The sequence below is a fragment of the Haematobia irritans genome, chromosome 4 (assembly GCF_050003625.1).
Source record: "Haematobia irritans isolate KBUSLIRL chromosome 4, ASM5000362v1, whole genome shotgun sequence".
NCBI lineage: Eukaryota > Metazoa > Arthropoda > Insecta > Diptera > Muscidae > Haematobia > Haematobia irritans.
Window position 1 is genome coordinate 202,155,373 of NC_134400.1, and position 15,096 is coordinate 202,170,468.

At 25.8% G+C, this 15,096-nt stretch overlaps 2 protein-coding genes across 2 annotated transcripts in view; both read left to right on the forward strand.

The window, feature by feature from the left end:
• trio (trio Rho guanine nucleotide exchange factor) overlaps positions 1-15,096 on the forward strand; it is a 217,648-nt gene that overhangs the window by 125,374 nt on the left and 77,178 nt on the right. The gene's annotated exons all lie outside the window — the stretch shown is intronic.
• Positions 1-15,096, forward strand: part of LOC142233404 (uncharacterized) — a 29,378-nt gene that overhangs the window by 13,851 nt on the left and 431 nt on the right. The window contains exons 2-4 of the mRNA XM_075304302.1: positions 11,475-11,553; positions 11,618-11,720; positions 12,190-13,786. Coding sequence (XP_075160417.1) covers positions 11,475-11,553; positions 11,618-11,720; positions 12,190-13,786 — 1,779 coding nt within the window. The remainder of the gene's footprint in view (positions 1-11,474; positions 11,554-11,617; positions 11,721-12,189; positions 13,787-15,096) is intronic.

The window sequence follows — 15,096 nt, forward strand, 5'->3', positions numbered from 1 at the left end:
TACGATGTGTTTGTGGGGTGGTGCGAGGAGAGGAGGGGGCTTGTAAAAAACAAAGATTGACGATGACATTAGTACTTTTGTACGTGTTTTTGGTCGTTGCTATAGGCACTTTTATGGTGGATGATGATGGTGGGTGGCATATGATATATAAATACTTATTGTTATTATTAATATTATTTATAAATGTTTACATTGTTTTTTTCTGTTTTTTTTTTTTTTTTTTTTTGGTAAACAAGATATAATGTAATTTTCATATGCATACACGTGATTTGATTACAAATTTTACACCAACATCAACGACAAGGTAATATTGGTCCTGTCATTGCGAATGATATCAGGTGTGTAGTATAAAGCTATTCACTATTTTTTGCATGAAATGGGAAGGCTTTAATTATTATAGTTAGAATAATGCGATTAAGGTCAAATGTGCACTGTTTTGTTTAATAAATTGTTGCAATTTTAAAAGCTAATTACACCTCATTAGTAGAAGCACAGGTTCTTAGTGCTTTGAGACAGTTGATTTTCACAATTTTCGCTCTACTTTTTTTTTATAGAAATAAAATTTGGACACAATTTTCTATAGAAATAAAATTTGGACAAAATTTTCTATAGAAATAAAATTTGGACAAAATTTTCTATAGAAATAAAATTTTGACAAAATTTTCTATAGAAATAAAATTTTGACAAAATTTTCTATAGAAATAAAATTTTGACAAAATTTTCTATAGAAATAAAATTTTGACAAAATTTTATATAGAAATAAAATTTTGACAAAATTTTATATAGAAATAAAATTTTAACAAAATTTTCTATAGAAATAAAATTTTGACAAACTTTTCTATAGAAATAAAATTTTGACAAACTTTTCGATGGGAATAAAATTTTGACAAAATTTTCTATGGGAATAAAATTGCGACAAAACTTTGTATAGAAATAAAATTTTGACAAAATTTTCTATAGAAATAAAATGTTGACACAATTTTCTATAGAAATAAAATTTTGACAAAAATTTCTGTAGAAATAAAATGTTGATAACATTTTCTATAGAAACAAACATTTTTACAAAATTTTCTATAGAAATAAAATTTTGACAAAATTTTCTATAGAAATAAAATTTTGACAAAATTTTCTATAGAAATAAAAATTGGACGAAATTTTCGATTGAAATAAAATTTTGACAAAATTTTCGATAGAAATAACTTTTTGACAAAATTTTCTACAGAAATAAAATATTGACAAAATTTTTTATAGAAATAAAATTTTGACAAAATTTTTAGAAAATTTTCTATAGAATTAAAATTTTGAGAAAATTTTCTACAGAAATAAAAATTTGAGAAAATTTTCTACAGAAATAAAATTTTGAAAAAATTTTCTAAAGAAATAAAATTTTGACAAAATTTTATATAGAAATAAAATTTTGACCAAATTTTCTATAGAAATAAAATTTTGACCAAATTTTCTATAGAAATAAAATTTGGACAAAATTTTCTATAGAAATAAAATTTGGACAAAATTTTCTATAGAAATAAAAATTGGACGAAATTTTCTATAGAAATAAAATTTTAACAAAATTTTCTATAGAAATAAAATTTTGACAAAATTTTCTATAGAAATACAACTTGGACAACATTTTCTATAGAAATAAAATTTGGACAAAATTTTCTATAGAAACAAAATTTTGAGAACATTTTCTAAGAAATAAAATTTTGACAAAATTTTCTACAGAAATAAAATTTTGACAAAATTTTCTATAGAAATAAAAATTGGACGAAATTTTCTATAGAAATAAAATTTTGACAACATTTTCTAGAGAAATAAAACTTGGACAAAATTTTCTACAGAAATAAAAATTTGAGAAAATTTTCTACAGAAAAAAAATTTTGACAAAATTTTCTATAGAAATAAAATTTTGACAAAATTTTCGATGGGAATAAAATTTTGACAAAATTTTCTATGGGAATATAATTGTGACAAAACTTTGTATAGAAATCAAATTTTGACAAAATTTTCTATAGAAATAAAATGTTGACACAATTTTCTATAGAAATAAAATGTTGACAAAAATTTCTGTAGAAATAAAATGTTGATAACATTTTCTATAGAAACAAATATTTTTACAAAATTTTCTATAGAAATAAAATTTTGACAAAATTTTCTATGGGAATAACATTTTGACAAAATTTTCTATAGAAATAAAATTTTGACAAAATTTTCTATAGAAATAAAATTTGGGAAAATTTTCTATAGAAATTAAAATTTAGAGAAATAAAATTTTGACAAAATTTTCTATAGATATAAAATTTGGACAAAATTTTCTATAGAAATAAAATTTTGAAAAAATTTTCTATAGAAATAAAATTTGGACAAAATTTTTTATAGATACAAAATTTGGACAAAATTTTCTATAGAAATAAAATTTTGAGAAAATTTTCGATAGAAATAAAATTTTGACAAAATTTTCTATACAAATAAAAGTTGGACGAAATTTTCAATAGAAATAAAATTTGGACAAAATTTTGAGAAAATTTTCTACAGAAATAAAAATTTGAGAAAATTTTCTACAGAAATAAAAATTTGAGAAAATTTTCTACAGAAATAAAATTTTAACAAAATTTTCTATAGAAATAAAATTTTGACAAAATTTTCTATAGAAATACAACTTGGACAACATTTTCTATAGAAATAAAATTTGGACAAAATTTTCTATAGAAACAAAATTTTGAGAACATTTTCTAAGAAATAAAATTTTGAGAAAATTTTCTACAGAAATAAAATTTTTACAAAATTTTCTATAGAAATAAAAATTGGACGAAATTTTCTATAGAAATAAAATTTTGACAACATTTTCTAGAGAAATAAAACTTGGACAAAATTTTCTACAGAAATAAAAATTTGAGAAAATTTTCTACAGAAAAAAATTTTGACAAAATTTTCTATAGAAATAAAATTTTGACAAAATTTTCGATGGGAATAAAATTTTGACAAAATTTTCTATGGGAATATAATTGTGACAAAACTTTGTATAGAAATCAAATTTTGACAAAATTTTCTATAGAAATAAAATGTTGACACAATTTTCTATAGAAATAAAATGTTGACAAAAATTTCTGTAGAAATAAAATGTTGATAACATTTTCTATAGAAACAAATATTTTTACAAAATTTTCTATAGAAATAAAATTTTGACAAAATTTTCTATGGGAATAACATTTTGACAAAATTTTCTATAGAAATAAAATTTTGACAAAATTTTCTATAGAAATAAAATTTGGGAAAATTTTCTATAGAAATTAAAATTTAGAGAAATAAAATTTTGACAAAATTTTCTATAGATATAAAATTTGGACAAAATTTTCTATAGAAATAAAATTTTGAAAAAATTTTCTATAGAAATAAAATTTGGACAAAATTTTTTATAGATACAAAATTTGGACAAAATTTTCTATAGAAATAAAATTTTGAGAAAATTTTCGATAGAAATAAAATTTTGACAAAATTTTCTATACAAATAAAAGTTGGACGAAATTTTCAATAGAAATAAAATTTGGACAAAATTTTGAGAAAATTTTCTACAGAAATAAAAATTTGAGAAAATTTTCTACAGAAATAAAAATTTGAGAAAATTTTCTACAGAAATAAAATTTTCTACAGAAATGAACTTTTCTACAGAAATAAAAGTTTGAAAAAATTTTCTATAGAAATAAAATTTTTAGAAAATTTTCTATAGAAATAACATTTTTACAAAATTTTCTACAGAAATAAAATTTTGAGAAAACTTTCTATAAAAATAAAATTTCTATAGAAACAAACATTTTTACAAAATTTTCGATAAAAATAAAATTTTGACAAAATTTTCGATAGAAATAAAATTTTGATAAAATTTTCGATAGACATAAAATTTTGACAAAATTTTCGATAGACATAAAATTTTGACAAAATTTTCTATACAAATAAAATTTTGACAAAATTTTCTATAGAAACAAAAATTTTTACAAAATTTTCTAAAGAAATAATATTTTGACAACATTTTCTATTGAAGTAAAATTTGGACAAAATTTTCTATAGAAATAAATTGTTGAGAAAATTTTCTATAGAAATAAATTGTTCAGAAAATTTTCTATAGATATAAAATTTTGACAAAATTTCCTATGAAATAAAATTTTGACAAAGTTTTTTATAGAAATAATATTTTGACAATTTTTTTTTAGATTTAAAATTTGGAGAAATTTTCTAGAGAAATAAAAACTACTCCAAATGAATTCAAAATAATATCTTCGACATTTGGAGTATATTTTATGCCTTTTAAATATTAACGCCGCTAGTGTGTGAGTAAACAGCCTATGTGATGTAATAAGTTGTAATAAAAATACAAATTATTCTTGAATTTATTTTTTATACAACCCAGCCTAGTTCAAATTCAGATTTGTACGACCTACATGCAATAACGAAATTATCCCCTCCCCTCCTCCCTCACAGGTTATGTTTCACGTTGGCGCAATTTCTAACAATTTGCAAAACCTGTTCATTACTTTATTAAAACATATACTGGTAAAACTTGCATGTGGGAAAGATTGTTCTTTCCGAGCTCTATAATTAAATAGACAGTAAATAACTACCATGATATCCAAGAACCTGGAACAACATCGTCATGTATAGCAAGGTTGCTTCTCTATCTCTGTCCCTCTTGCTTTTGGGCTTTCTTTTCCCATGAATTTTTAAAACATGTATAATTTATTTAGTTCCACTTTTAGTTTTAGTGGCACTTCTCGTTTTAGGTTATAACGCTTAAAAGTTATTTTCATATTAAATTTTTATCCAGGTTATGGAGTAGTATCTTTGTGACTACCTGCCTGCCATGAGTTAGTTTAATAAAAAAATTATAAATGAGGGAAATTTTCAAAATTACTACTCTTGTCAGCGAAATTGCATGAAAGCAATGAAATACAACAATAGCCATTTAAACAAAACACACTGTAAAAAAATCGTTCCAAAACAGTGCTAAACTCACTATACCAAACGATACCTAACAAAAAGTCTCATTATCAAATAGCCTTGGATTTCTATAGAAAAATTTCTCAAAATGTTATTTCTATAGAAAATTTTCTCAACAGTTTTTATTTAACGAAAAATTTCACAAAATTTTATTTCTATAGAAAATTTTGTCAAAATTTTATCTCTACAAAATTTTATTTCTCAAAATTTTATATTTAAAGATAAATTTCAAAAAAAATTATTTCTGTAGAAAATTTTGTCAAAATTTTATTTCTATAGAAAATTTTGTCAAAATTTTCCTTATACAATTTTTTTTCTACATTTTTTCCTAAAGGAAATTTCCTCAAAATTTTATTTCTATATAAAATTTTGTCAATATTTTATGTCTAAAGAAAATTTTGTCAAAATTTTAGATCTATAGAAAATTTTGTCAATATTTTATTTCTATAGAAATTTTCTCAAAATATTATCTCTATGAAAAATTTTGTCAATATTTTATTTCTATAGAAAATTTTGTCAAAATTTTATTTTATTTCTTTATTTCTATAGAAAATTTTGTCAAAATTGTATTTCTATAGAAAAATTTGTCAATTTTTTTTTTCTATAGAAAATTTTGTCAAAATTTTATTTTATTTCTTTATTTCTATAGCAAATTTTGTCAAAATTTTATTTCTGTAAAAAATGTTCTCAAAATATTTCTATGGAAAATTTTGTCATTATTTTATTTCTATAGAAAATTTTGTCATAATTTTATTTCTATAGAAAATTTTGTCAAAATTTTATTTCTATAGAAAATTTTGCAAAATTTTATTTCTATAGAAAATTTTGCAAAATTTTATTTCTATAGAAAATTTTGCAAAATTTTATTTCTATAGAAAATTTTGCAAAATTTTATTTCTATAGAAAATTTTTTTAAAACTTTATTTCTATAGAAAATTTTGTCAAAATTTTATTTCTATAGAACATTTTGTCAAAATTTTATTTCTATAGAAAATTTTGTCAAAATTTTATTTCTATAGAAAATTTTGTCAAAATTTTATTTTATTTCTTTATTTCTATAGAAAATTTTGTCAAAATTTTATTTCTATAAAAAATGTTCTCAAAATATTTCTATGGAAAATTTTGTCAATATTTTATTTCTATATAAAATTTTGTCATAATTTTATTTCTATAGAAAAGTTTGTCAACATTTTATTTCTATAGAAAATTTAGTTAAAATTTTATATCTACAGAAAATTTTGCAAAATTTTATTTCTATAGAAATTTTTTTCAAAATTTTATTTCTATAGAAAATTTTTTCAAAATTTTATTTCTATAGAAAATTTTGTCAAAATTTTATTTTTATAGAAATTTTTGTCAAAATTTTATTTCTATAGAAATTTTTTTTTTGTTTATTCTTAGATCTGCTCTAAACTGGGTTTTCAAGGTTTTCAATGAGATACAACAATAGCCATTTAAACAAAATACACTGTAAAAAAATCGTTGCAAAACAGTGCTAAACTCTCTATACCAAACGATACCCAACAAAAAGTCTCATTATCAAATAGCCTTGGATTTCTATAGAAAAATTTCTCAAAATGTTATTTCTATAGAAAATTTTCTCAACATTTTTTATTTAAAAAAAAATTTCACATATTTTATTTCTATAGAAAATTTTGTCAAAATTTTATCTCTACAAAATTTTTTTTCTCAAAATTTTATATTTAAAGATAAATTTCAAAAAAATATATTTCTATAGAAAATTTTGTCAAAATTGTATTTCTATAGAAAATTTTGTCAAAATTGTATTTCTATAGAAAATTTTGTCAAAATTTTAGATCTATAGAAAATTTTGTCTAAATTTTATTTTATTTCTTTATTTCTATAGAAAATTTTGTCAAAATTTTATTTCTATAGAAAATTTTGTCAAAATTTTATTTCTATAGAAAAGTTTGGCGAAATTTTATTTCTATAGAAAATTTTGTTTAAATTTTATTTTATTTCTTTATTTCTATAGAAAATTTTGTCAAAATTTTATTTCTATAAAAAATTTTTCTCAATATTTTATTTCTATAGAAAATTTTGTCAAAATTTTATTTCTATAGAAAATTTTGTCAAAATTTTATTTCTATAGAAAAGTTTGTCAAAATTTTATTTCTATAGAAAATTTTGTCAAAATTTTATTTCTATAGAAAATTTTGTCAACATTTTATTTTTATAGAAAATTTTGTCAAAATTGTGTTTCTATAGAAATTTTTTTTTATTTTTGTTTATTCTTAAATCTGCTCTAAACTGGGTTTTCAAGGTCTCTGAAAATGCAAAGAAAAGATTTTTTTTTTCATATGTATATCCGGCGTTTCGTTGGTGATTTCCAACCTCTTTTGGAATGAATTTTTATTGAAATATTTAGTCTTTTGTCATAGTTTTTATTAAATTGTAAAAATATTCATTAGGATAATAGTTTTTTTAGTGTAATTTTAAATGACCAAATCGGTTTGCTTTACGTATATCCTGTAATCCGATATTCGTAAACATGACGGGGCAACAATGTGCAGGATATTTTTTTTTAATATTTAATATTAATAATTTCTTAGTGTAATTTTAAATGACCAAATCGGTTTGCTATACGTACATCCTGTAATCCGATATTGTTTAACATGACGGGGGCAACAATATGCAGGATATTTCAAGCATGGACAAAAGTTGATATTAAATTACAATTTAATTAAAGTATAAAATACGCTAAGGGCATATGCGCCATTGTAGTTCAGCAAAAATATTTCAGATAAATTAATTGTAATTTAATAAAGTTTTACAAGTTTTGTTTCGATACGGAATAGGAAAATTCAATTTTGCTTGGATTTACGATTTTATTAGCGTATATTGAAAATATGTTAACTATTTAATTAATATTGGCATGCAATAGGGTAAACTATGGTTAGCAAAATAAATTATTTTGAACAGTAGTTAGGATCAATATATACCAAATACCAATAACTGGTCGATATAAATTCAAATTGATTTCAAATGATTATTCAAATTGATTTCAAATGATAAAGGATTACAAAGATCTCTTATGATTATTTTAACAAATTGCGTTTATTATGTGTATGGGAATATCCCTTTGTTGTGTTCAGTTAAGCATCTTCTACTTGAGATTACAAATATCTCGATATAAATAACTACAATGAATTGTGGTTAGGAGCACATAGAGATTTTCTGCACACTCTCCTATTTATTACATAGCAATGAAATCAAAAAGAAATAGAAATAAATCAATTGTGCTGTGAAATCACACATTTAATAGTGATAATTACAACGATAAATACAATTGTGTACCCAGCAGTAGAATTAGGAGTATATCAGGCGTTTTCTGTTGTCCCCAACACACATACAGTAGACATTCAAGACACATACATAGGTGTTTGCGTTCCGATTTACATATGGAGAGGCATGGAAAGCCCTCTCTCGCCATATGCAGCCATTAAATAATGCAAACAACTGTGTTATTTTGGAATGTGTTTAGAATAAAAAAAATAAAATTATATATGTTTGGTATATATATATTATTATATTAATTAATTTAATTAAACATTAATTAATTGAATTGGCTTGTTTACTTACTCAATTTTCACCGCCACCGATTTCGAACCTGGATCTCTTGTTTGCTAGACTTGTCTTCTCAACACTCTCCTCCATCGCCTGCTATTATAGGTTGATGCAAAACACCCCACATAAGTCTTTATAAAATAAACAACTGCACACTTTCATTTTACTGTTAGTCATGTTATCATCTTTGAGATGAGATTTTACTGAGAAAAAATTTAAAGAGACAAAAAGAGTACATTACACTTGCATTCTACTGTTAGTCATGATGATTACTCTGAGAAAGCAAGTTTACGTGTATTGAGATTTTACTGAGAGTAATTTGAAGAGACAAATGCAGGCAACTTTACAAATTCGTTACTACTCTGAGAAAGCAAGTTTACGTGTAATGATATTTTACTGAGAGTAATTCGAAGAGACAAAAATAACATAACAATTGAATGCTGCTGTTTGCCATGATTACTACTCTGAGAAAAAAAGTGATACATGATTTGTTTGTGCTACTAAACAAATCGATTCAGATTTATGTATATATCCCAGATCTATATACATTTTTCGCCCGATATGGTTTTATCAAGTTCGAGAGGCTAAAAATTTCACATTAATTTTTGGAGTGAATCAATGTGCTGATTCAGAATGCTCTTTATCATCCCTGTTATAGGATCTTTGCAGTGTATATCTATCTCCCTCTATTGGGGAATGGAATGAAGAAGAGAGAATGTCTGTTTTTGTATTCTCATTTGGATTATGGCGTTGTATGTGTGTCAATATAAAACGTAGACTCCAACTCCTCTTTTCAAACTAATCTAAGCTATCGTTTTATTTCCTACTCTAACCTCTCTTACAATTGTTGATGCATCACTTAGGTGCATGTGAATTTCTAGCCCCTTACTCTTTTACCAATACAAAGGACAATTGTAAACGATGGACTTAATTATCAATGGCAAGCAGGAATGCTAACCATTTTATCCTGGCGGATCTCGTTCATAAGCAAAAAAGGTGAAAACCTTTAGAAAACTGTAAAAAAAAAACATTTTGGCTTAAAACAAGTACTTTGTCGAAGCTGATTCAGTACAATTTCAAGAATGCTATTTTTCATCCCATCTCAAATTCCTCTACTGGGGAATGTAATGGAGAAGAGAGAATGCCTGTTTTTTGTATTCTCATTTCAATAGTGTCGCTGTATGTGTGTCCATATAAAGCTTAGACGACTGCGACCGTAGACATTATAACATATAGATGAGCCATGGGTGTCAAACTATGTTTGACAGTTCCGAAGATTACACCCAGAGAAGGAATATGATCACCTCAAACATATTTTAAGAGCAAAATGTTATTTTTGGTTGGTGACCATGTAACATGGTTTTCGCAACCATGTTATTTTCTCGGAAATCATGTATCTGATTTCGGGAAGCAGGTTATATTTGACGAGAAAATGATATTTTAGTGACAAACATGTTACATGGTCACCATACAAAAATAACATTTTGCTCTTGAAACATGTTTGAGGTGATCATATTCCTTCTCTGGGTGTAAGAATAAACGAGAAAAATAAGAGCACGCTTACAATCTCTTTCGTATTCCTTTTTGTAGTTTGCCAATTTTACACAAAATTAGAACGTTTATGATGCACCAGAGGATTTATAAATAAATTAATATATTAAAAGTTCATATTTGAAAAAAAGTTGTGACCAAAACCGCGAAAATACGAAATTTAATTTTGAGCAGCATTGCTCTTTACGAACAACTCAAAAGCAAATGCACGCAAATTAAATGTGTCCGCTATTTATAATTTTTAGAGTTTAGTTGATATCTGAGAAACGTTGACATTTAGGGCAGAATAACTGTATATAGAGTAATTATGATGAAAAAGTACCAAATGGCTCGGGGTCGTGCCACGGTGCTTTTGGCAGTCGAAATGTATAAAAAAAAGTGTCAACTTTATCAACCCTGATCCAACTCAGATTTCTCTAGTGGAGAAAATGGAGAAGAGAGAATGTCTGTTTTTGTATTCTCATTTGAATTGTGGCGCTATATGTGTGTCGATATAAAGTGTAGACTAAAGGTCTGCACAAGTATGCTTGAAAGCGATTTCAAATGGCTTGAATTTTTATAGAACATTCAAAACATCAGCGCTTCGCAAAACAAACCGAACAAATACATCGTTCGACGGCAGCATGGCTTGAAAACACAAGCACAACAAAAGGCAATCGAAACCAAAGCAAGCATAACAAATATCAAATACATGTTGCATAGAACATGTTGCTACTTGGGTTATAAATGTTTTGCGTGGGTTATGCATGTTCTACAGAACCTCAAGCAGCACAGCACATTGGTGTGATTTAATTTTGTTTATTTCTAGAGTCGAACTTTTAGGATAAAAATGAAAATAAATTACATTGACTTTCAATTTTAATTTATTTAATTTATTTTATATATAAACAGGCGGTACTATGCTTCTGTTTCACAAAACCACAAATAAAACTGCAAAAATAATATAAACTTACGAACTTATTTGGAAAATCTAATATAGCTTGAAAGAAAATGGCATCACAAAATAAATGGTAAACTTAGTACCGCCTTTAATGAAAAAAAAACTTACGTTCGGGGAATCCATGGCTTGCAAAATTTTCCTTGCACACACACACACACATTTCAATGACTACGCACCAACTGTCCCAGCATTTAATTTTTTGCTTTCAGCTCTTTTAGAAGATGTTTCAAGCATAACAAAATGTTGCAAACACTTCAGAACATGCATACAGGTTATATAATGCTTGAAACTTTGATGCTTGGTTTCGAATAGAACCTTCAAAACATCGTTCGTTTGCAACCAAATATGGGTAGGTTATGTTCTGATATTTGTTTTATTTGATGTTTGAATGTTTTGCTTATAGCTATGTTTTGAAAGTTCTATTCATGTTGCAGAACATTTTGAAATTTGAAAATTCAAATATGCTTGTGCAGACCTTTAGTGTAGACTCCTACTCCTCTTTACAAACTAATCTCGTTCTCTTTCCTACTCTAACCTCTCACGTAGGAGCATGTGAATTTCTATCCCCTTACTCTTTTTACCAAAATACAAAGGACAATTGAAAACGATGGAATTAATATATCAGCACTGCATGACAATATGTTCTTCTGTATTTCACCTCATATCTTTTGTATTCCACCAAAATGTTGAACTTGTATTATTGGCATTGCAATTAGAGGTAGTTTTTTTCTTTCACATTAAATGTTTTACAAATTGTAAAATGTTCAACAACTAACTACAAAACCAACAACCTCATATCGAAATGTTTAACATCTACTACTGATGAATATTTAATAGCAATAGCAACTGCAAAGAACGGGCAAAGAAACACTAAAGAATGAAATTGGACCAAAAACGGAATTCAGTTATTTAGTCAAAGTTTATAAAATAGAAAGTAATTTTACTCGGTCAACTAATGGATATTAGAAAAATTATTTATATTTTGGTGCTACTACATAATGGATACTACAAAATGGTAAAGGGCAAATTGATGGCTAATAATATAACCCAGGAGAGATATTCGAGACAACTTCAAGAGGATATTTGACAATATATGAAATATATAAAAAATCAAATAGATTATGAATATATGGTAATAAAGAGTGAGAGATCAACACAATGTATATTTGAAGATATGTTAGAAATATTGCAAAACGAAGAAGACGAAGCAAAGCCCTTGATAATATTGGATAAAGAATTAGCTGATGTCTCTAACAATATGGAAAGAAAACATTCACGGAATGGTATTATCCTAAGTTGTTGGTCCAAAAATACAATTCCCCTAAAATTAAGCGAATCATTAATGGGCCATTTCATATGGATTACAAGCGATATGGATATGAAAAAAATTTGTTTACACTTTAAAGATGAAATACAAATAAGCAATTTCATCATGGACATCAACTCTTTGAGAGATCAACATTTAATACATATATGCAATAGACGAAGACCTTTGGAAATTAAATCCTCAATGATAGCAAAATTACATTATATCGGTATAGGAGATCTAACGGGAATAGATATAGTTACAGAATCTGATCAATTACCTCCACGCAGTATTTTATATCGAAATGCTGAAGGACATTTGAAATTGGAAGGTTATATAGGCAATTGTATCGATACATTTGCCTCACGCTATAATGCTACATTGATTATAAGACCGCCCAAAGATATGGGGCTAGCTATATTCTACAATATACTATTGGATAAAATAACTGAGGGCCATTTGGATGTGCCATCTGTTGCAACACCATATCCGCTGGTTATAAATTCTACAACAAATATTGATTATTCTTATCCCATAGAAATATTGGAACTATGTTATATGATTCCATTACCACGTCTCATGGAATTCAATCATGTCTATACCTACATCATAGACAAATATGTTATGCTGATTATTTTCATATTAATCCTCATCTATGGTATACTCTTTACAATGGGAACCACCAAGCGTCATTCTTGGTTTTTATTGGAAATTTTGGTAAATGACAAAAGTATACGTGTTCTTTTGGGTCAATCATTTGTTATGCCTACGAAACCTGGCCCCTTTATGCAATACATATGTTTCCTACTCTGCTATACCAGTCTTATTATTTCTACATCATATCAAGCCTATTTGCAATCGAATCTTATACATCCCGCCTTGGAAAGACGCGTAGAAACCTATGAAGATATTCGTAGAGTAGGTTTGAAAATTGCCATAAGTCCCCAAGAAGCAAATTTCCTAGATCCTTCGATATTGTCAATATATTCGGATATCTTTGAAATCATGGAACCCTATTATAAATTTCTTAAGCTACGTGCCTCTTGGAATACTCATTATGTCTATCCTGTTTCCTATACCCGTTGGTTAGCCTTTAATGAACAACAAAGTATATTCCAAAGGACATTATTTTATTATTCTCAGAAATTGTGTTTGGATAAACAATACCCTCTATCTGTACCGATGCGTCAAGATTTACCATTTAAACCACAATTTGATCAACATATTTTGAGGCTTTGGCAAATGGGTTTTATGCAGCATTGGATTAAAAATAATTTTCTTACACTGGTCCGTATGAATTATACCAAAATGGAAGATTTGAGTACACCCGAAATAAAAGCTGATGCTATAGAATTGAATGATCTCAAATGGTTGGCATTATTTTTTGCTGGATCTTTGGTGTTGGCATTGTTTATTTTTATAGCTGAATTGATAGTCTTTAAAAAAGAAAACAAAAACATTCAAAATAAAGGGATTCGATAATCATTAGATGTTTTTTTGTATCTTGCTGTATAGTTATTGAATTAAATTTATTGTGAATTGTTAATAAATCCAAACTTAACGACATAGGTTTAATAGATAGGACTTTATATTTACGATTCTTTCACTCTTTATATTTTACCCACACTGATAATTGTATTTTTTTTTCTTTGGGTTATTCGCTTTGTATTGCTACTTTGGTAACTTATCCTCATTGTGAATTTTATAGCGTGCTGAATGGATATCAAATGAAAGTTATTGTGAATTGTTTTTAAATCTGTAATTAGCAACGTTGGCTTAATTTACATTTACTATGTTTTCTCTATGTCCACAGTAAGTGAGCATCATCTCTTCTCAAAAAAACTTAAATTGTATATCATTACACACACACACACTACAATTTGTAATTTTTTTTTCTGGGTATCATTTCCTCATTGTGAATTTTGTAATATAGTGAAATGTTATCAATATTAACTTATCGTGAATTGTTAATAGTATGACTACATCAATTCTTTCACTCATTTTCTACATTCTCTATATTCATTATGGTGAGCTTTAACGATTTTGTTCTCTTCTCAATAAAACTTAAATTGTATATCACTACCCATACACTACAATTTGTATTTTTTCTTTAGTCTCTTTGTATTACTTTTTTCGTAATTTTTCCTCATTGTGAATTTTGCATTATGCCGACTATTCGTTCACTCTCACCATCTCTCTCTACACTCATTACCTTTAGCAATAACGATTTTGTTCTCTCTCAATAAAACTGAATTTGTTTATCACTACCCCACACACTCACATTTGTATTTGGTTTTTGGAGTACTCTCTTTGGATTTACATTAATTCTTCCACTCTCTTCTACACCGATTATGGTCAATATCAAAAATTTTGTTCTCCTTAATAAAACTTAATTTTTATATCACTACCCACACATACATTTACTATTCGTTTACTCTTTCTGTACATTCATTATGGTGAGCATCAAAGATTTTGTTCTCTTTTCAATAAAATTGAATTTGCATATCCCTACACCCACACTTGTATTTGGTCTTTGGGTACTCTCTTTGTGTTTCTATTTTGACGATTTTTCCTAATTGTGAATTTTGTATCTTGCTAAATAGTTATCGAATGGAACTTATTACAAATAGTTAATAATAGGACTTTACATTAATTCTTTCATTCATTCTCTACACTCATTACCTTTAGCAATAACGATTTTGTTCTCTCTCAATAAAAC